The 22,445-nt window shown below is 39.1% G+C and overlaps 1 protein-coding gene across 6 annotated transcripts in view; it reads right to left on the bottom strand.

Annotated features, from left to right (window-relative positions):
- The window catches only part of LOC5568400 (A disintegrin and metalloproteinase with thrombospondin motifs 4), a 535,411-nt gene that overhangs the window by 53,434 nt on the left and 459,532 nt on the right, over positions 1–22,445 (bottom strand). For 5 of the 6 annotated variants that reach the window (XM_021849517.1, XM_021849515.1, XM_021849520.1 and 2 more), the window contains one exon: positions 778–920. In XM_021849517.1, the coding sequence (XP_021705209.1) occupies positions 778–920 (143 nt within the window). Of the gene's footprint in view, positions 1–122; positions 176–777; positions 921–22,445 lie in introns of all 6 variants that reach the window. The other variant, XM_021849518.1, reaches the window with a different exon arrangement.

Raw genomic sequence — 22,445 nt, 5'->3', positions numbered from 1 at the left:
ACGGAATTAGTGGTGAGAGAAGGATGCCTTAGATGATACAGGAAATGTCTGCTTTTGTTTTGCGGCAGTTATGCAATAGAGAGGAATAAGAGAGGGCAAAAGAATGAAACAAGTTTGATTACCAGCTGTGCCTTTCGTACAACGACCGCCTTTCCTTCTTCGGCACATATCATACCTGCGAAAGATCTCAATTATAGTTAATCAAACAAATTCCGACAAACGATTCGGTACATTTGGTGGATTGATGTGGGTGGGCGTTGAAAGGTCAAAACTTGGTACAGAGACTAGTTTATGATGAAGATGATGTACGGGTCGGGAAAAAGTGGGAACTTGAAAAGAGTAGGGTAAGTTTTAATCGTGAGTGTTGGGATGATTCTGATGAAGTTAAAAAGTTTCGGTGATAGTCAAATTGGGTCAGACATGTTTCGCAACGATACGATTCGCCCAACCCTCGTCTTATGTCCTGAACGTGTGCCAAGTCCGATCGAGTGTACGTGTGATATGGCAGTTCCTAGTTTGTGCATAAATTGTCCTCGTCCTTCGGCAGAAGAAGATAGAGATAAAGAGAGAGAGGTTTCGGACACTCTGTGAGGTCCTTCCCACTGGATGTCCACTGCACTGCAGCACTGAATGGCACAGACACAGGCTCCCGGAGGTGATCTCTTCTGCTTTCTCTGCTTCTAAGTGAGCGTCGTCTTTTTCTTGGCGTTGATTGCGTTCGATTCGATTCGATTCGGTTCGGCTTTTAGGACCGACTCACGGGACTCGTATACTTACTTCGTGATGGCAACGGCAATGTCGTACACCGGCAGTCTTCGCTCTCGGAACAGATACTTGCCCATGTCGGTGAGGGCGGCGGCAGAATCGATCGCATCACGTCCCACGCGGTTCCGCTCCAAGTACGGAGTGGCATCGCGACCCTGAAACAGGATGGAAAGGAAAAGTCAGGATTGGTGTCATTTATTACGATTATTTACGCAGTGTTTGGTTGCATAGTTGAAAATTTCTTTTGCTTTTGATTCGTAATGTGAATCAGTAGTATACTCAGGAACAGAGATTGAATTCTGAGAAAATTGAGAGAATCTTTTATTTATCGCACTCTATAACAATTATGATTTGTTTATTGTTATATATATACATAACCAGGCATAACTCGAGCAAAGTTGGGTAACAAAAAGATAATAAGTTCTGTTATCCGATAACAAGCATTTGATGCCATAGTTTGTTTTCATTTTCGTTGAATAAGCAGGCAACATAACAAACGTAACAAAAGTTTATACTAAAGTAATCATTTGAACACATTGATAATAAGTTTTGTTCTACAGCCAATTTCCCTTATTTATAACTCATTATGTTATCAATTAGTAATAAAGATCGAATTATGATAACAAACATTTGACGTCATTCACCCGTCGATGCCATCCTCGATCTGACAGCTCAAAATTCGTTGATAACAAGAGTCTTCATATTAATAACAAAAAATAACAAAATGATTTCAAGATGTGCTTCTTGTTATCACTATGTTATGCGATTGTTATTCGACTTTTCTCGGGAATGTTGCTCCAATGACGCTAAAAATAACATACATAATTGATATGAAATTACAATCCCGGAACAAACAAATTAAAAAATAAAATAAAAAAGTACAGGATATATCAGACATCTTTGTCAGCATGCACAACAGAAAATTTTCGTCGAAGGACATTGCGGGACAGATGGAAGTCAAATTCAGTAGCCACTTGGTTAAACACGCGTTGCAACCCATCAAGAGCGTTGTCCGATACATAATTAGTGCTGTGTTGAGGAAATCTTAATATTACATTGTTTCGCAGGGGTCGAGGACGGGCACTCAGGTTGACAAGCTCGAGAATGGTTTCGCATTGGCAAGGCAGGATACATCGGCAATAACCAAGGCTCTATCGACATTTCAACGGACTCGCAAAGGATCAAGGTTGATCAGTTGACAACGGCTTTCGTAGCTTGGAAGTCGATACTGGTCTTTTCACGGCAGGCTGCGTAACGCAAAGCGAAGAAATCGGCGTTAAATTGACTCTATTCGGTCTACTCAGCTGTATTCCATGGATACGCAATGGCAGGCAATACTCTAGCGTAGATCTTACTATCGAGCAATATAGAAACTTCAGGCAATACACATCCGTAACCTTTTTGGCGTTTCTGAATATAATACCGAGCGCTCTGGAAGCCATTTCAACAACGTAGAACATATACTGCTTATAGGTTAATTTTGAATCCAAAATCACGTCTAGATCCTTCACGTGGTTTACACGTTCGAGAATCGTTCAAAGTAGTTCATAGTTGAAGACGCCTGGCTGTTTCTTCAACGTGAATGACGGAACATTTTGCCGGGTTGATCACCATCCGATTTAACGTACATCAACTAGCCAAAGCATTAAGTTGCTTCTGAAGAAATACACAGTCGTTAGCAGATCAGATTTTCAGATAAATCGTAAGGACAACTGCATATCTTCAAAATAGAAGAAAAATACGAGACGTCCCAGATGACTGCCCTGTGGGATTCTGGATGACACACAAAAACTGGTTGATCGACAATCTCCTATAGTAACCACGAGTTGTCGGTCCATGAGATATGAGCGGAACCAGTTAAGGATATATACTACCACAAATGCCAACACTGTCAAGTTTTGCAATAGCGGTGGCATTGTTCACTTTGTTGAAAGCTGTAGAGAGGTAGATATAGCTTACATCAGTCTGGATCCGCTCAGTCATTGTATCGGTGATACATTATGTCAAACATAGCAGGTTAGTTGTTGTAGAACAGCCTTCGGTGAACGCATGCTGGTCAACCCTTAGATGTTATATGCAGTGTGACATCGCCGGTTCCATCACAACCAACTTGAACAATTTTGGAACAGTGCTAAGTGTGTTGATGCCACGGTAATTGTTGATATCGCGTTCGTTTCCCTACTGGTGAACTGGAAACATTCAAGAGTATTTCCAACAAGTCGGAAATGTGCCGCTTGAGGTAGATAGCTAGAAAACACGAAGTACAGGGAGAAAAACAGCAATATAATATTTTAGAAAGGCGGCTGGAACTCCGTCGGGTCCCGTATTAAACGTGGGTTTAAGTTGCAAAGCTGCTTTAGATATCGCATCATCGATTATTTCCACGTTACCGAGCGATTGATTCTCTGTTACTTCATCAAGCACCATGGATCATGGTAGACCGAATTCCTTACGCTGCCCATTGACGTAATTCCAGACTAACTTCGGATGCGACGTTTACGTTTGAGTTTTAGTTTACGTTGGATTCCTCTCTGGTAGTGTCTAAAGCTGGATTTACTTAGACGCTTGTACTCCTGATTTAGCCTCACGTACAGTTGTTTTAGAGGAAGCGTGCGGGTCTTTGTTAATTTCTTGAAAGCGGATTTTTAAGCAAGCAGTTTTCATGCATGTAGCATGACCGCAGTTCGCTTAGCATCCATGGAATACGAGAACTTTCCCGGATTGTCTTCTTCGGAACGTGTCTGTCGATAACATAAGCCAAGACATGTGATAGAGTTTGTGAAGCGAGATTTACATCTTATGCGTCCAGAATATGGTCCCAGTTCAACTGTGAAAGCACATCTTCGATACTACTATGATGATCGGAAGTCGTACGCTACAGCGTTAGAGCAATGACATAATCATGGGGCATCTTTTCTTGAAACATGACCTGCAGGAGAGGATGGTGAGGAACGATTTTCACTAACGGTACAGGAGCCATTGAAATGGGAGGAGCCGGATCACGACCGCTAATAATGCAGAGATCCAGTGAGCGATTATTCTCATTCGTAATACCGTTGATTTGAAACAAACTCGAAATGCTGTAGCCATCGAGAAGCCTCATGGTTCTTATATAAAACAAAGAAGCTTCATGATCGGGACAGAAGAATTCACTATGGGTCTGTTTCCAATATTCCGAGTTTGACCAGGAGGTAAGTAGATGCCACAAGCAAAAAGTTTACAATCTACAAGCTGAATTGCTAGCCAAACTTGTTTGACTGCGCTCCACGAGGCATTCTCGATGGTTTTCGCCTTCAATATGGAGCTGACTGCGATAAGGACTCCTCCATCTGTAGATTTTCTGCTATTAAAAGAAGACCGATCGCAGCGAAACACCTCGTAACCCTCTCCAAAAACATAGCTAGACACGGTGCGATTATCGAACCAGGTCTCGATGACGTCGTAATATTGATCCATGGCTAAAGTCTTCTACTGAGGAATTTATTTCAGCGACGTTTTGAGACAAAGAGACATCCGATTTCAGTTGTTGAGGAGCTGTTGTGCAGGAGATTGGAATATTATCAGGTAGGGTATTGCTTGGAAGATGATCGTACTAGCCGAGAAGAGGAGTTCGGAAGACCCCATTCCCCATCGGATCATTTGATCAGCATGGATCAGACAAAAAATCCGGATAAAGAATGAACCGATTTTACTTCGTTCGTTTCTCTGCTTTATTATAACGCTTGATACGTGCCTTGCTTAGCGCGCCACGGTACACATGCAAACACAGTTTGCTGCAGCTCCGCACTATCAGCATACCTAGCCAAACAACTAACTTGCTCCGCTCACTTGCATACAAGCATATGAAACATAGAGAGAAAAAGTGCCCACTTGAATGATAAAGCACATTTTGCCTCTTCCTTTTAGGGGTAATCAGCCGAGTATATCGTGAGCTTTTGGGAGAAAATGTACAGAGAATAAGAAATCGAAAGATACAAAAGGCACGAAGCATGTCGCGCAACAGAGAGAGAACCGCTCTGTTTTCCGTGAGTTCGGTTCAGTTCGCTCTTCCTTTGCGAGCCGCTGAGCCACTGAACCGTTCAAAAGATCCGATTCATTGATTTTAGTGATTCCGATCGGATCCGTTCACAGAGATTAAACGTTTTGCTCATCTCTAATGTAGCATGTCATGAGAGCCTGCTTATCGTATACTGCTACAGCTATGTAGATCGGGGAGATGGCAGTGCATGATAAAACTCTGATCACAAAGAACGCTATACGACAACCTTACACATTTGGTAAGATAAATTCGATTACTTCAAGATAAATACGATTCTTCACGAGTCAGGATATAAAGTTCTAGGGTTAGGAATGAGGAAAGAAGTTGGAAGAGAAGCAGTTGTAGAGAGAGCATTAGGACAAAACGATTCATTGTTGTATAAATTTTATAATTTATATTGTTACATGTATGGTTTTGACATGGGTTTATGGCAGACTTAAAATTGGTCTATAAAATCGTAATAAAATCAAAATTCTTACTGGAACTGTTAACATCGTTTTGAAATGCCGGCAAAAATCGAAAAGTTCAGACTACAAAATTTTGAATATTATGTAGTATTTCGTACAATGTATACTAGAAGCTGGATACCTGAAGTAGACGTCTTCAAAGTGTTGCTTCAGGATTTACTGGAGAAATATCCAAGTGAATACACGAAAGCATTTCGGGAACAAAACGCGAAAAAGTCCTGGAGAAATTGCTAAAGAAATCTCTAAATTGATGTGACAATTTGTGTTGTAATTCCTCAAAAAATACAGGAGTAATCTCAAAATTCTGTAGAGGAAGTCCTGTAGAAATCCGGCAAAAACCTCAAAAATATCATGAAACATTCCAAAAAGAAAACTTGAAAGCCTTTCGGGAAAAATATGTAAGAGCTTTGAGAAATCCTTGCAGGAGTATTCACTGGAGTTTCTTATGGAATTACTGGAAAATAATTGTGAAGGAATATCTGAAGAAATATTTAGATAAATCCTTGTAGAAATTAAGAAAATGTTTGGAGAAGATTCCAGTGGGAGCACTGGATAAGTTAGTGAAAAAAACTAACAATTCTAGCAGATCTAGCTTTAACCCGTATAGGCCTGAGTGAAAGCAAAAATACTAAATCCCTTACCACTCAGCGAATACTTAACGGATTCAAATATTTTTTTGTCAGTATACTGGACCACATATCTAGTTTTTAAAAATAGCCGAAGGAACTCGGGAATGTTCCTGTAGCCGGAGTTGTTGCGGTGGGTCACTGGGTCAAGTCGGGTAGAAAAATGCGATTTTTTTGGGACATGCCTAGTCACCTTTATTTATTTCCAATTGCATTCATTTTATTTTGCCTAAATCATTAACATCTGATGTTCAACATTATAATTTAATAGTTTTGCATCGTTCAGAGTGTACCAGATGCGACCACTCGGGCTTAATGTCCTGAAGAACCGGCTCTAGATTTGTTAGGTATTAAACCGTTCCAAATCTCGAACATAATAGTTCACTGAAATGCGTTCCCATAAGCTTGCAATAGATGTTAAGATACAAATTGAGCACTTTATTTTCATTGCTGGAATTGCAAGAAGAATTCCTGATAGCAATTGCTGGTGAACTTTGGCTGAAATTTCTTGTTTCTCATCTGAAAAAAAAAATGAAAAATCCCTGAAGAATCTTTGGAAGCATATATAGAAGGGTTTCAGAAGGAACTCCAAGAGGAATTTCAAAAGAAATTAAGTGTATCCAGGTTTAATCTAATCTCTGCCTCTAGCAGAACTGCTAGGACGCTATTGGAGCTTAGATGTCGTCAAAAACGCTCTTCAGTATAACATTTCAATGGTGTCTCTATAATGACGCGTTTTGCCCGTTGACGGCTTGAAATTCATCGCCCGTTGGCTGCTAATTATGCTGGCTGTATGTCGTAGTTCTACGACAAGTTGCTACCAGGCTTTGGGAACTTTAACGATCATTTACACACGAGCCATTAATCCCCATTATCCGCCTGCATTCATACAACACGCATGACATTTATCGTTCGTGGAAGATAACGAGCAATGAACGAAAACAAGACAGACACACATCACTCACTGTTTGGTGCCGATTACTGTGTGCCACCACTTGTAACATTCGCTGGCACACACTCATTCTGATTAAGAAACAGAGGCGAATATCATCCATTTTCTGTGCTATGTTTACTATCAAAAGAGTGTTTGATGATCCAATAGATTATAATTAGGTTGTTAAAGGCTGCATTACCAGAAAATATGAAAGTTATTACTATTTTTTCTTGCAAAACATTAATCATCCGAATGGCTCGATACTGTTGTACATAGTCTGTGAGAGTTGCAGCTCTTGAACGCTCTCGCGCCACGTATCAAACTAGAGAGTGAATGTTCATAGGGCTCTCCGATTGCGATGTGCCATGAACCGTTATGGTTCACGAACTGTAACACTCTCTGAATATGGTTCGATCGGCTTATTCGGATCAAAATTTTAACTCTGATTACTACCAATTCGCTGCTTCTCTATATCTCCAGGTTAACCCGTTGGATACTGAGATCAACTGATTCGCTACGCATTTCTTTTTAATTTTATACTGGCTGATAGGAAGGCGAAGTCGGTCTAATGATTCGGGGTAGAAGATGACTTCTGGTTCACTGATGCCTCGACAACGACGTACTACTCAGAATAATCCTCGGCGATGAATCTATTCTAATCTGACGAAGAATTCCCCGGTGGTGAAGGACCTCTCAGGCCAATGCTCTCCAGACCCTTATCCTGGTCGATCCTGTGATTCGTGCAGAAGGTAATTTCCGATTAACAGGCCCTCCTGAGATGCTGTTGCTGAGAACAGCAACGGCGCAAAGATTTTGCGCACTCACCTCGAAAATCCGGATCCGCAGAAAGCTGGAAATGGTACATTCTACAGTGTCTCGTGTGTTAAATCGTTACCACAAACGTTTGACCATCGATCGGAAAGAAAAAAAGTGGCAAAAATGGATCTCCGTATAGTGTCAAGGATCACAAACGGGTAGTTCAAGCTTTCAAGAGGAATCCCAACAGTTCAGTTCGAGATGTGGCAAAGAAACTGAAGCTATCTAAACTTTCGTGCAAGATGGGAAAAATGTGAGGGACTACATATGTACAAAGTCCATAAGGCGCCTAATCACGGTGAACGGCAGAATATGGTAGGTAAAACACGTGCACGGAAGCTTTACACCCAGATGTTTACGAAACCACATCACCTCGTTATGGATGATGAAACGCATGTAAAAGCAGACTTCCGGCAGCTTGCGGGGCTCCAGTTTTTCACTGCTTATCATAAATTCGATGTTCCTGAGGACGTTAGAAAACGAAAGCTTTCAATGTTTGCCAAAAAATGTATGATTTGGCAAGCAATTTACTTGTGTGGAAAGTGGAGCACCCCATTCGTGACAACTGGGCCGGTCAATGAGTAGGTGTACCTAAATGAATGCCTCCAAAAACGTCTACTTCCTCTTCTGAGGTCACACGATGGTCCTACGATTTTCTGAACAGATTTGGCCTTGTGCCACTACTCGAAAGAGGTTTTGGAGTGGTACAAGGCTAAGGAGGTCAATTTCGTGCCGAAGCATCTCAACCCCTGACCAGAAGCACATAACAAGATTATAACACATTCCTAAGGGCAGCAGTTAAAATAACAGAAGTTGATAAAATTTTATTGTCAAGATGACTTTGTTCTCAATTTGTTATATTTTTAGTAACACATTTATAACAACATTTGTTATAACGTATTTATAAGTTTGTTGCAAATAACATCCGATGTCATAAACAGTAACTCAGTTTGCAATAATTTTGTTATTGTGTAACATCCTTGCAACACATTCTGTAATAATATTGATAAAATTGTAATAGGGTTTGTTATTTTAGTTCAATTTGCTGCAATTTTTGTTAGAATTTTTGTTATTTTAACTACTAACGGTACATGTTTTATAACAACTGGTGATGTAAAAAAAACCTTTCAGGGGAACACATTCTGTTATAATCTTATTTCTTCCATCTGGTCGGGTATAGATGATGATTATCGATGCGAACCACGGACATTAAAATGACAAAAGATAGATAAACCATGAAAACAAGACAGTTTGCAACTTAACTGATTTATACAAAACAATTGTAGCTCAATATACTTGCTGACTGGTTTTGCTGACAAGGGATCTCTATTATGCTCAGTATTGTGTCTAGATTCGCGAATCTTATAAATGAAAATTTCAACAATATAACAAATCAATGAAGTAGAGATAGGACAGTTAGTGATCTAATCCTAAGCTCAACAGCTGGAGCCAACTCAAACGAAGACATCATTTATCATATCTTACAATTTCACTCGCAAACAAACGTCCTTCGCACGTCACCGCCAACTGACTCCCCAATAAGGACGTTCTCCACATCCCACAGCGAGTTCATTACTCTGTCATCTTCCTTCTCGGCAGTATCAGCAGCGTGTGACCTTAATTGTATAATTGACTGCATGTATCGAATCACGCCTCGCCCCGGGACCCTTACGTAACCCGATCTTGGGCAGGGGTTCCAGTCACCACGAATACGAAAGAGATGGAGTAAAAGGGTACAAGTTTAATGGGGTCCTGCCAACCTATAGCCAACGGCCGAGAGCTTTCTCAGAAGACCCAAACGGAGTGCGGCGATGAAGAGTTGCTAATTCGGGTTGGACCTGCTGTTGCTAATTTTGTTTTCGCCGCACCGCGTTGACAACATCGAATTTATGCGTGTACCAACCAATGTTTGGGACTGCCAAAGGGTGCAGATCAAAATTTAATATGTGTTATATTAATGGAATCTTATGTGCTGATTGACGCATACGGAGAGCAAGCAACGATAACAAAGTGCTGAGTCCGTTGATTATTCGTGTGCTGGCGAATATTGTGCCCTGTTGGAGACTAATGAGCGAGTCCACATAATTTGCATAGCCGATCACCTGTGACTGGTGATAAATTAACGGACTTGTACAGCAGGGCAAGCATATAAATAGTGGCGTTTTGGCAATAATGAAGGTGTTTGCGCAAATTTCAATCGGCTGATAATCCTCGTTTTATCGACGACATGCTAGGTTGATTGAACCAGAAGATTAAGGGATTAGTGTAGAACAGTTTACAGATACCGTGTGAGCAACATTTTAAACACGAGATTTAATTACGCGGATAAGGCTCACTTGTATAGTGTGTGCATCGAGTTAGGTTTGACATGCCATGCATTTTGGTACTATATTGGATGGTTTAGGCTGGGTTGGTTTATAATCTGCTGACTTATGACGAGGTGAGGTCGATTTCCTGTAGTCAGTTTCGATTTTTTTGCGTTGAATAATTTATTTATAAAAGATCGTTCAAGCGTAAGGGGAAGTCGTTAAAAGTTTAACAAGGAATTGCATTATCCATAAATAATAATCAGGACCGAACTACCCAATTAAGAATGTACGGTGCTCGTTTCTGAAATTAAGTTATCAGTGATAACACGATTAATTTAACAACGATAAGCTCCGAGTAAGAATACTATGGAGACACTACAGCCTACCAATCAGGAAATCAGCTCTGACTTACACTTAATTCACGATTATTTTGGCTTATATGTCAGAAATCCAAAGTTATCATGGTTTTGTTCTTCTATTCTTCGAATATTCATTTGCGAAGACAACCAATAATGGCTTATTTAAGATGAACAAGTAGGGCTATCAGGGTATTTAATTGAGAAATATCCTGAAGAGCACTCATCAAAGAAATTTCTGCAGCTGGAGTTGCTTTGGAAATTATTCCATGAGCGATGTTTAGCATTGAATTCATCAATGACAAACAAATTTGATTTATAGCGAGTCAGCTGAGGCAAATAACTTGCTGCTCAGTGCGTTGAAAAGGCAAATAGGCAGCTATAAAAGTATATTTACCAAGCTGTGTTTCAACAGAAACACCCAAAGTTTCAAAAAATTTGGTTTTAAATTACGATAAACAAAAAAGTTTGAATCTCTTTTGAGTTTGGATCCAGGTTTCAAATAAGTTTCAGTGATAACTGCTATATGTACGTTGTTAGCATTAAAATGGATGTGGAAATGTTCCTACAGCGAAGTAATGACATAAAAAAGACGAAGAAGAATGAACTGTAAAACAAGTGTTTTTGAGTCAACATTTTTTATTTTGCTTGTGTGAAGAACAAATGCTTCCTAGCATTACATAATAGGTTTCAATGATCAATTGCTACTACCGTGACCACGGAAATAGTTTCGAATTCTTTTCCTATTTTCTCATTAGTTACGACATCACTCACCACGACCATACCAACCATACCTTCTCTAAGTAATATTTCTAACCGCAAGTTCGTTTTCTCACCTCGAACGAAACCATTCGCGAACCTCATCTATCTTCGCCAGCCTTACTGACACATATTATCAGCAAAAAACACCGGATTGCACTCAACTATCTCTCCGAGTGCATTCCAACGACAAGAGCAATCACCGTCATCGCATCGAATCTGACCACTACTGGGTATGGGACTCACAAGAAAGAGACACCTTGTAGGTATAGTGGCACGTGACTAATAGCGGAAGAACAAACCACACAAACTTCAGACGCGAGACTGGTTGACGACGAACCAGACCGGATAGGACCAAACGTGGAGTGCCTTCGGTACTCCTATGGTGCGCCCGCACCTCCTTCATCTAGGAAGTGAAAGTAATTGCTATTGGGCTATCAAATTGCCATTTTTACCGCCACACGTTGCACTGCTCGTGCCGGAGTTCCTCTCATCTCTCCCGATTCACCGAAGACGACGACGACGACGACCAGACCGATGCGCGATTACTCATCTGGGACTGCAACTTCAACAAAGTCAAACTCAATTGGCCAAGTCCAATAGTCGTTCGACTCATCCAGTGGAAACTACCATGGGTGTAGCCAAGATGGGACAGGTAGAGGGGGCTGGCCTCTACCTGGTCGAAGACAATCTGTGTTTTGTTTAAAAAATAATAATAATAATAATGAATTTTGTAATAATTTTCTTCAGCATTCATATTTTTTATATAAAATTGCGTCATGATTAACTTTTTAAGGTTATTCCTTGGAGTTCAACTAAAAACCAGACTTCTGCCGAAGATTTTTCCAAATTTTTTTCAAAGGTTTCAGAGTCACCCCTCCCATTGGTCGGTGAAAAAACTTTATAACAAAAATTATACTTTTGTTTGAATTTTTCAAAAATTGTCACCACTGCTCATGTTTGCATAGTCGACGTAAGCGCCAATATGACCAAAATGCATTTTTTCATTAATATGCAATCTTTACTTGATAATACTCGTTGGACATGCGAACAGCTTTTTTGTTCCAAAAATTTTGAACTATGAGAAGAAAACGGATTGGCATGAGCACATACATCACCTTATCGCTTTGCCTACTGTTTATTTGGATATTTTAGCGTATAAATCAGTTTGCAATGCCTGTGACCTGGTGCTTACATCAATTTATCTATTAGGGCAGTTCAAATCTTCCTTGCCATCCTTACCATGAAAATAGTGTTATGCAAAATTTTCAGCTTTCTAGGTCATGATTTGAAGGTGGCCCAAAGGCGACATAGGTTTATATGGAAATTACTATGGAAAAATTCGGAGAAATGTTCCAAACAAGTTAGTGCTGAAATGCAAGTACAAACTTATCATCCTAAAGTTAAAAATCATTCACAGGGAGATTTGATTTTAAACATTTTTAAATCTTGAATCGCCGTTTTATCCATATATATCGTTCATCAAACTCACTTCGAATAAAATGAAGCTTTTGAATATCAATTTTTTAGAAATGCACAGATTATTTGTTAGACATTGTTGAAAAATTCAAGAATGCAGCGGGGAAAACAAGAACGCATTTTCCCAGCAATTATAGTGCTGGTGGTTACGTCGACCATGCAAATACGGGCATTCTAGAATTTTAGGAATTCATCTTACAATCAGATCACTGCTAAAGATCAAATATTATTCGAACAATGTCAGCAATTTATTTTGAGAGGAAAAACCTTAAAACAAAATTTGTTGTGTAGTTCAAAAGGTTTTTGTCAAGTACTTGCCAAACTATCTTAAAATGATTTCATTCAGGAATCATACAATAATGCGACAAGAAATTAAAAAAAAAAGTTCCTCATAGTCGTTGGCCCTTGCTTTCTATTTATAAACCTCTCCATATTTTTCTTCAGATTCTTCAAGAAATTTCTTCAGAGTTTTTTCCACACATTGTATCTGAGAGTCGTCAGTAATACCCCAAAGTATTTTGGTGAATGTTTATAAAAAGCTTTCTAGTTTACTTTTTTGTGCATTGGCTGTTAAAAATGCATTTTAGTAAACTTGCATGCAAGTTTGCCAGATTATATGGCGATTTGTTTGCTTAATTCGCCTCATAATTTAAACTCTATGTGTAAAAGCAGCGGTTCCCAACCTTTTTGAAAGCGTGGGCCCCTTTAGACTTTACCAAACATCTCACTTCTTCTTCTTCTTTCTGGCGTTACGTCCCCACTGGGACAAAGCCTGCTTCTCAGCTTAGTGTTCTTATGAGCACTTCCACAGTTATTCAATGAGCGTTTTTTTTGCAAAAGTTGCCATTTTCGCATTCGTATATTGACCATTTTTTGCATGTGTATATCGTGTGGCAGGTACGAAGATACTCTATGCCCTAGGAAGTCGAGAAAATTTCCAACCCGAAAAGATCCTCGACCTGTGGGATTCGAACCCACGACCCTCAGCTTGGTCTTGCTGAATAGCTACGCGTTTACCGCTACGGTTATCTGGGCCCCGCGGCTATCTCACAGACCCCTTGAAATAAATGTTCTTGAAATTAAAGTGAATTTGTTCAGATCACCAGAAACAGGCCAAAGAACTTAGATTGTATTAACGTCTGTACCTGAAATTATTTATTCCACCGAAAGAGATGCAAACAAATGTCTTTCCAAGAGTACGATAAGAAACAATCATCTTCCTAAAATCCAATAGAAAGTCTTGCAGACCAAGAGGATAAAATTTCAATCCTTTCAGCATCTCATCCAACATTTAAAAAAAATTCGTTGAAGATTTGAGAATTATACTCAAAGATTTTCTCAAGATTTGAAACATTTTCCTAATTATTCCCAAAGAATTTCACCATAAATCCACGAGGATTTCTCTAAGAATTTTTCTAAAAAGTTGTGAATTTCTGTTGGAAACTTGTATTAAGATGTTGAGAAACGTGAAAAGAGCATCTCAGATTTCGTTTGAAATTTAAGGAATCTTCAAATAATTTGTCAAAAATCCCTCAATAATCTTCCCATTTGTCAAGTACCACTACTACTGGTATTGACCAAAATTCTTACCTAAAATCTGGCTGATAGCCTCGAGAGGCAAGCATGGGAAACATTCACTCAATTATTGCGTTCCTCTTGCACACTTGCACTCGCAGACAAGAGCGAGATTGCCGTTTCTTACAATTTCCAATGCGCTTTCTACTTGTTTGCCGAGCGACAAGTTACAAGAACAAAAACGGCAACAGAATGATTCACTACCGACTACGTGTGCCGAAGGCAAATGATTCTTTACATTCCGATTCCGTACGAGTGGAATTCATGTTTGAGAGCTAATGAGCGCTCACTGACTGGGAATACACCCGGCGGAATGATTCAGTGAGCGCGAAATCCGTACATTCCGTCTCCCATTAAAGAGCGGATTGGTGCTCTCTCCGCTCCGTGAATCTTTTGATTTTCGGTTTATCTCAATCGTTTGCGATTCGTCGGGATTGCGCTCATCCTAGTAGCGTTCCGCAGTCACTGAACATTCGGTAGCAGTAGATACTTTGCAAATATCTTATCGGTAGCGTTCGGGTGAGTGAATTTTCCCATGCTTGTCGAGAGGATTCTTCCATTAGTGGAATTTTCATTTTTAAGCTTGCACTACAAATCTTTAAACAACGTCGGTGACGCACAATTAACCACAAAGTTCAATTAAAATGAAGACAACAACTAACTTAACTAACAATTAACTTTATGTGTTAACTTTTTTAACACACAAAGTCTAAATTACCACAGAGTTTACACTTTATGTGTTAACATATATTTAATTACAAAGTTAATATTCTTTTCAATGCTTCAAAGCTCTTTTCGATGCCTTAAAAAGAATTGTATATTGCCATATAAGAGAAACGAAGTATTTTTTATATAGACTGCAGGCATGTTGAAAAAACTCGATTTAAATGAAATTGAATGAACCAGAATCATGTTATTTGAATCAAACTTGAAAGTTCAATTCTGCTTTGATTATCATAGTTTAAATTACATTCAATCAATAATAATAGCAGTACTTTACCCACCTTTGCGACCTATTGCTCAAAAATTGGACGTGTCTCAATGCGGCATTTAGATTCAGTAACCACAAATTTACAAGAGACGCGTGATTTGATCCTTGATATAGGCAAAAATGTTTTTTTGTCACGCTGTGCAATTACTTCAAGACACATGCAGTAATCCATTCAGAGAACGCTGTAATAACTCGCTTCAAAACACAAGCAATTGATTTGTGAATTATTTCAAGAATTTTAGCAAACAATATACTGGGAAATTTTATAAATATTCCCCAAGTATCCGTCTAAAATGACACCTTCGAGAAATCTTCTGCTCACTTTCATAAATTTCTAAATGTATTCCCTGACTCCGGAAGAATTCTACTTAAAGAATATTTTTTATGAATTTAAATTAAACACGCCTTTTTATCTCTTGTAATGTTTTTCCAGGAGTTCTGAGAATTCCTCCGAGAACTCTTTTAGAGATTCTTCCAAAAATTCCACTTATTTTAATCTATGACATGTTAAATAGTTACCCAACTGATTGGTTTCAGATCTTTATGGTTAATTTTACCAGAAACTTCCAAGGTTATAAAAGGATTCCTACAGGGTTCATCTCAGAAAGAAACATCTTCAAGCATTGTCCTAGACATTCACGATATATCTACCGGATGATCTGCAGAGAACCCTAAATCCAAACCTCACCATATACTTCCTTCAAAGCTTTTGGCCGCCTCGAATCGCCACGAGTACCTCACTTGGCCCCATCCCATTATAATTTTGGTATTGAAAATGTCAGTTAATTGTAAATAATACGAAAAATAAATTTCGGCTCCATAATGCGTAAAAGGCGATTGAGCCTCAATTAAAATAACTTGTAAAAAAACGTCGCATGCAAGGATTTCCCACGAAGTAACTCCAGAGATTCTTTACAGTTACTTGCCTTAAGAGGTTTTAGATAACACTATAGGAGTTTCTTCAGGAATTCTTATTGAGCTTCAGAAGCATACAGAAAATCTCAGATAATTGGAATTGGTTTAGACTAGAACAGGACGGATAGATCAACAAAGACTGTCTTATTGTTTTTCAGTCGATAACCTTAACGATACAAAAGCCAGTGCTAGTTTCTTGCACGCTTCACTCATTCAGTGAAATAGAGGATGCCAGCTTTTTTCTAAATCAAGTTAATGTTCAAAACCAGTGATATTGTTCAGAGGAATTTGACAGAAATTCCATTATATTACTTTCAATTAAGTATTCTTATTTATTTTAGCATTCTAGGATCACATGCGGTGAACTTGACATCAAATATAAATAGATTGAATACAAAACAAAAAAAAACATGAACAATTTTCATACTTTTAATGAAAACTCTCACATACGAACTAGCAACACGGTCGGGCTAACAACAAAGTGCCCTGTTGCAATCCAACTCAATGATGTGGAAGTAGGCTTTTGCTAAAACGATCAATGAGAAGTACAGATACTTTATTCACAGACTGGCGAATCGAAAATCCCAAAGACTGGCAAGGTGGAAATCTCACTAAAATCGCTGAGAGAAAATGTTCAAGCCTTTAAGTGACCATCTTATTTGAACAATGACAAAAATATTTTTTTTCTATCAACCAATGAGTTTTATTGAGGCCAAATTTCGCCGAATATATTTGAACTGCATTTCCTAATAATACCGAGAAAGTTTTGTTAATTTTTCCTTTAATGCGAATTATGTTTGTGTTTTTTGTTGATTTATATATTTTTACAGTCATATACTGCCCACCGATTCAAGCACTCTCTACCTATCATGTCATGCTCCGATAGTCCTATCTGCCTAACTGTGAAGAGAGTGGCTGTAATGAGAAAAGGTCTTTTTTGGGCAAACATGTGGTACTTTGACCCGACAGTTTTAGGGTTAAGGTATTTCCCCTATACAGTCAAACCTCCTATAAAACGCTGCCACCCACTTTCCTCCCACCGCAATTCCTCAGCTGTTTTCAATCGGGCAAAGCTGATTTTTCGATTGTGACTGGGGCCAAGTATGAACTTATTACTTAGCAAATTTTAATCGAATCAATTGAATGTCAGCTGAAAAATAGCGGTGGGCGCAAATTGGGTGGTAGGGTCTTATAGGAGACATGACTGCATATTTTTCCAAGCATTTTTCTCGGATTATTCTAGAATTTACTCCGGACAATACATAATAAATGATACTACTGCAATTTTTCTAGGCAATTCTCTGGAAATCCGGCAAGGCTTAGAATTTCTTCTTGAAATTATTCCTTAATCTTTTTATGCTACTGCACAAAAATTTCCTCAGAAATTCTTATAAAGATTCCTTTAAAGATACGAAAAATAATCCAAGAATTAATGCAAAAGTTTCTCAAGTATTTTCTTTGAATTTCCTCCAGGAACAATATTCAACACATCTCGCTTGCAGAAATGGTTAAAGAAATATTTTGAGGAAACCCGAAGATAAATGTTCGATTGGAAGGAATCTTTAAACAAATTCTCGAATTGATTTTTGAAAAGAAAACTTAGTATCCCCGAAAAATCTTCGGAGGGTTCCGAGAATAATTCTTGAAGAAATTTAGAAGGAAATTTATTTGAAGCCATCTGTTGAAAAATGGGAGGTATCATCAGTTAAACTGTTGAGAAGAATAATTAGTTGAATCCAGGAGAAATTGAGAAATCTTTAGGGTAGTTTCCGGAGAAGTAATGTCAAGTAATGTCAATATAAAACTCATGAACTCATGCGTTATGTTTCCAATGCTTTACATATAGAGATATTAAGTGTCAATAATATCTATCAATGGAAAGGACGGTCACTGGAACCACCACCAATCGAATCATCGATTTTTTTTTTATTCCTAATTTTTCAAGCCGTTTAAAAATACAACTGAACCAATATGCATTTCGGAATAAACTCTACTCTGTGTAAAGGAGGGTGAATGTCCTTCATAAAGATTGGACTTGGAAAAATGCGACACTTTGTTTTGTGTGTAACTTTTTATTGCGTGATTTGAAATGAATGCAGTTTTGGGCAATAGTTTAGAGTGTTATGTTGATGTTTATCGCGATCTGTCAATTAGTTTTCAAGATGCATTTGAAATAAGAAGAACTACGCCAGCAAATCTTGGACGGTGATCGATAATCCTGGTCAGCCGCACTGGATCGGTAAAAGGCTTGGAATGAATCTATGACAAAAGGTCGAAAGACAAAAGGTCGAAAGGACAAAAGGTCGAAGAGCAAAAAAGGAGGGATACAAGGACGAAAATCTATTTTCAAAGAAGGATAAATATCTCACCAAGCAAATCGTTTTCGACCTGTTGTCCTTTCGACCATTTGTCTTTCGACCTTTTGTCCATGAACCGTGGTGTATAATGATCGTTTTACGTAAAAACTTTTGAATGAACTTTTAAGGTTGCTCGTCCCCACTAATGGAAATCCTGGCTACTACCATGGAAACTACCCATCTTGGTTAGTGGTTAGAGCCACCATCGAAGTCTAGTACCCATCCACCGACTACAACCGGTGTGGTTAAGCATCATTAGAGGCTCTTGCTTCATTTGGCACTGCTGGCTGGTACTACTATTGTGTGTTTGACCGAAAGACTCACTGACTTGGATTCCTGGTATTAAGTGGCATTGAGCTCTTCTTCCGCCCGATTCCAAGTCGGTGAAGTTAAGGCCCGCACTCCAATACGTGAGATTAGCGATCTAATTCGCGCCCTTTAGTTGCGGAAAACGGTGTGCTGCGCTAGAGAGTGGAGTAACATTCACGAGCTCTGCTAATTTGTGACTCTGAAATTGTGGCTTCTGTTTATGATGAATAGAGTGCGGTTTGGCTTGAGTTACGAGACTCTGATTAGGGAGTGTTGATCTTTATGGGCGCGGAAGTAAATGGGTTTGGTAATTGCTAGGTGAGAGGTGTTACAGCATCAACGAACAATTAGCATTTTTATGGTTTGAGATGTTTAATAGAGCAAAGTTTGATGGGTTTTAAAACCCAAATTTGAAACTCGGTTGAAACACAATTTAATTATATACTCAGAGTCGGAAAATGTCAAAAAGAACAGTGATTTTCACATTTTCTATTGGAGTTCAAACTTTGAAAAGCATTGTCAGCTTTAGTAATCTAACATCACACTGATAAAGGCTCACCAATTATTATTTTTTCAGGGGGCGATGAAATTCAAAAAATTTAAATGACATTTGAATTGAAATTGCCTTTACAATGACAGCAAGTTCATCGCTTCCAAACCCGTTGACAGTTTGTATGATCGATGTCGTTGTTGTCGTCGATGTCACACTTATCGACAATCTCCTACCAAGTGATAAATGATCGAACCGCTGATTTACAATCTGTTTTTTGAACCCTAATCCACGATCGCCGTTGTCACAAATACTTATCTATCACGATAACGACCGTCGTCTAATCCGAAAAGAACTCACGACCTGATTCTCGAACTCATGTGCTCCTCATTGATTGGTATCTAGTTGAGAGCTACTCAATTAAACCTCTATCACGACGATACCACTCAATTATTGAATCATTTTCCATCCTCTTCTCGCTCGCAGCAGTCGTCGGAACAACTTTACGAGCGGATTTAATCCTCCGCGTGTTAATTCATACCAATTAGGGGCTTTGTTGGTAAAGCACAGGGCACACACTGAGATACAAAGCGCGTCTCGCTCGCGACAAATTGCGATTGTGAAATAAAACATTAGTAAAACAATAAAGTAGCATTTTACGACGGAGCGGCTACGGTGACGAAAAAACTGGTTTATAGGAGCGAAGGGTGGAGATTCAATCTGCAGCTCGTTGTGTTTGGAGGGGTGACCGGATAAGAGCAATTTCCATTTGCTTAGAATTATCTCAGTGATGACCTCACGACAATAGGTAGTTATTCATAGTTTTCAGTGTTATTTAGGTGGGTTGGGTCAATGACAGAACTTCAAAAATATTCTGCATATCGAAAAAATTCAAGAACTACAGTCAACTCTCCATAACTCGATATTGAAGGGTCCATCGAGCTAGGAAAGTATCGAGTTACAGAACACAAAACCAGTACAATTGCTATCCAAGGAACCATCGAGTTAGCCATGAAAACCAACTTTAACTATGGTTCTCTAACTCGATATCGAGATACGGAATATCGAGTAAGGGAGAGTTAACTGTATGTCTTGAATTCAACTGTACATTAATACCAAGAAAAGAGTTACTTGCGTAGTGGTTAGTAAAGTAAGTTCAACTAATTGGAGCTATATAACTTTCTAGAACATCAAGCTTGAAATCATCCAATTACATACCGTCGTGCTAGAACCATCTGCCAACATGTGTCACCCACCACCGAGGGAACCACCAGACCCACAAGAACATTGACCTCTTGCTCACCACCAACACAATACGCAAATTAGCAGCATTCTTCAAACGAGCTCTCAAACACTTCACGCTTGAGGTGTCGAAGAGGTGTCGTCGTCCGTGGCTCTTTTCCGCCGTATTTACACTGGTCTCGGCACCATGTAGAACAAACAAAACTCCTCATTTCATCTACGAACTACAACTCGGCACCACCACCACACCTTCCAAGCAAAGGGGTGCGGGAGGTCACCCGGCCAAACTTCTCTTCTTTATCATATTTACGACTCGTTGGAGCGTTGTCGTCTTCCCAGTCGGTCAGTCGGAGTCATGGCCAGCAGATGAAATTTATCGATGCTGACATTGTTGCAACTCTTCCTCGTAAATCTCCACAACAGTGTGTTCCGCCGCAAAGGGCGGGATTTTATTGAACGGCATAACTTTGTCGACTGTGGGACTTCTGAGAGGACGGATAGGAGTAGAGGAAAGTTCCCATATTTATCAAAGAATCGCTTCAAGGACTTCGAGTGCTGTTCTCGTCCCTTTTCGCACCATGAGAATGGTCGTGGTCGGTTTCACGTTGTAGTCCTGTAAATCAATTATCGCCTGTCACACACTTCGATAGAGGTAGTTTGCCGACACACGGCAAAGTGCAGTGAACCTCAGTTTCAGGGTTCGTCGCTTGAGGTCCGTTTAAGTCTTTCGTTTATTCAGTTGTCTCATCGTGGTTTATTTGTCATTAGCCAGACAGGAAGGAGGCACAGTTTGTCGTCAAACCTTAGCTTTAAAAGCAAACTAAGTCAGAGACGACAAATACGTCCGGTGGGAGGGGTAAGTGGCGAACCGAAGTAACTCGAAAAGTTCATCAAGCGCCGTTACCTACGTAAGAATATATTGTCAACTCAGTAGCGGGATCATTTTAACTTTTTTGTTGCAAATTTTATGACTTTTTTCGGCTTGAATGACGACAGCAAACAGTGAGCTAATTAAATTTGAAAGACATTCGTCCGTGGAGATGTTTTAACCCGGACGGTCAAAGATTTACGGGTGGAAAATTTGACTATAATAGGGCATAAAATGCTACTTTGCGTACACTATTTATGAGTGAACAGAATATTATGAGCTGATCCGATGATTCTCTGGCGCCCATAGCTTTAATTTGTTTTCTTAGACAGAAAGAAATTATTAGCACGAAGCTCAATTCAGGTAAAATTCAATGGACTCAAAGTGCTCAAGGAATCGAATGCAAGTGGTGTCCTCGTCCGTGGGATGTCCAATAGACTGATGCAAATTTTGAAGTTTTTGCTACCCTATACTTAAACGGTGTCTATTATGATGGAAATCATTCCCCCAAAATTTGAAGTGATTTGGAAGAAATCTGGCTGTGCACACACCATTTGAAGTTTATATGGAAATTACTATGTAAAAGCCAAACCTTTTGTAATCAGTCCTCTATCTACTCGTCATAATAATATATGAAAAAGCGAACACACTCTTCCCATGTAAAATCTTTCCAGCTACAACTTTGCCGAAGACCACATTTTGTTGGGACGTAAGGATAATTTGTCATTATTAATTCCAAAGTCTAAACCATGCTGAGATGATCATTCAATTAATTTCAGAGCAACACTAGTTCCATGTTCCTTAGGGCGGTTCAAAATTCAAAAATGTTTGAAAATTCAATCTCCCATATGCTTCTTACCATCCTTACCATAAAGATAGTGTTCTGTGAAATTTTCAGCTTTCTATGTTGTGGTTTAGAGGTGGCCCAAAGACAATGCAGGTTTATATGGAAATTACTATGGAGAAATTTTGAGATATGTTACAAACATGCTAGTACTGTAATGTAATTACAAACTTATTATCCCATAGTGAAAACTCATTCTTCAAACCATAATGAAGAGATTTTCTGAAGAGGGAAACTCTATCCGACGGATAGCAGAAGAGATATTAATGAGTTTGTTTGCTATTATTTAGCTCAATATGGGATT

This window comes from Aedes aegypti, chromosome 3 (assembly GCF_002204515.2).
Source record: "Aedes aegypti strain LVP_AGWG chromosome 3, AaegL5.0 Primary Assembly, whole genome shotgun sequence".
Taxonomy (NCBI): domain Eukaryota; kingdom Metazoa; phylum Arthropoda; class Insecta; order Diptera; family Culicidae; genus Aedes; species Aedes aegypti.
This window is presented reverse-complemented; position numbering and strand designations above follow the sequence as displayed.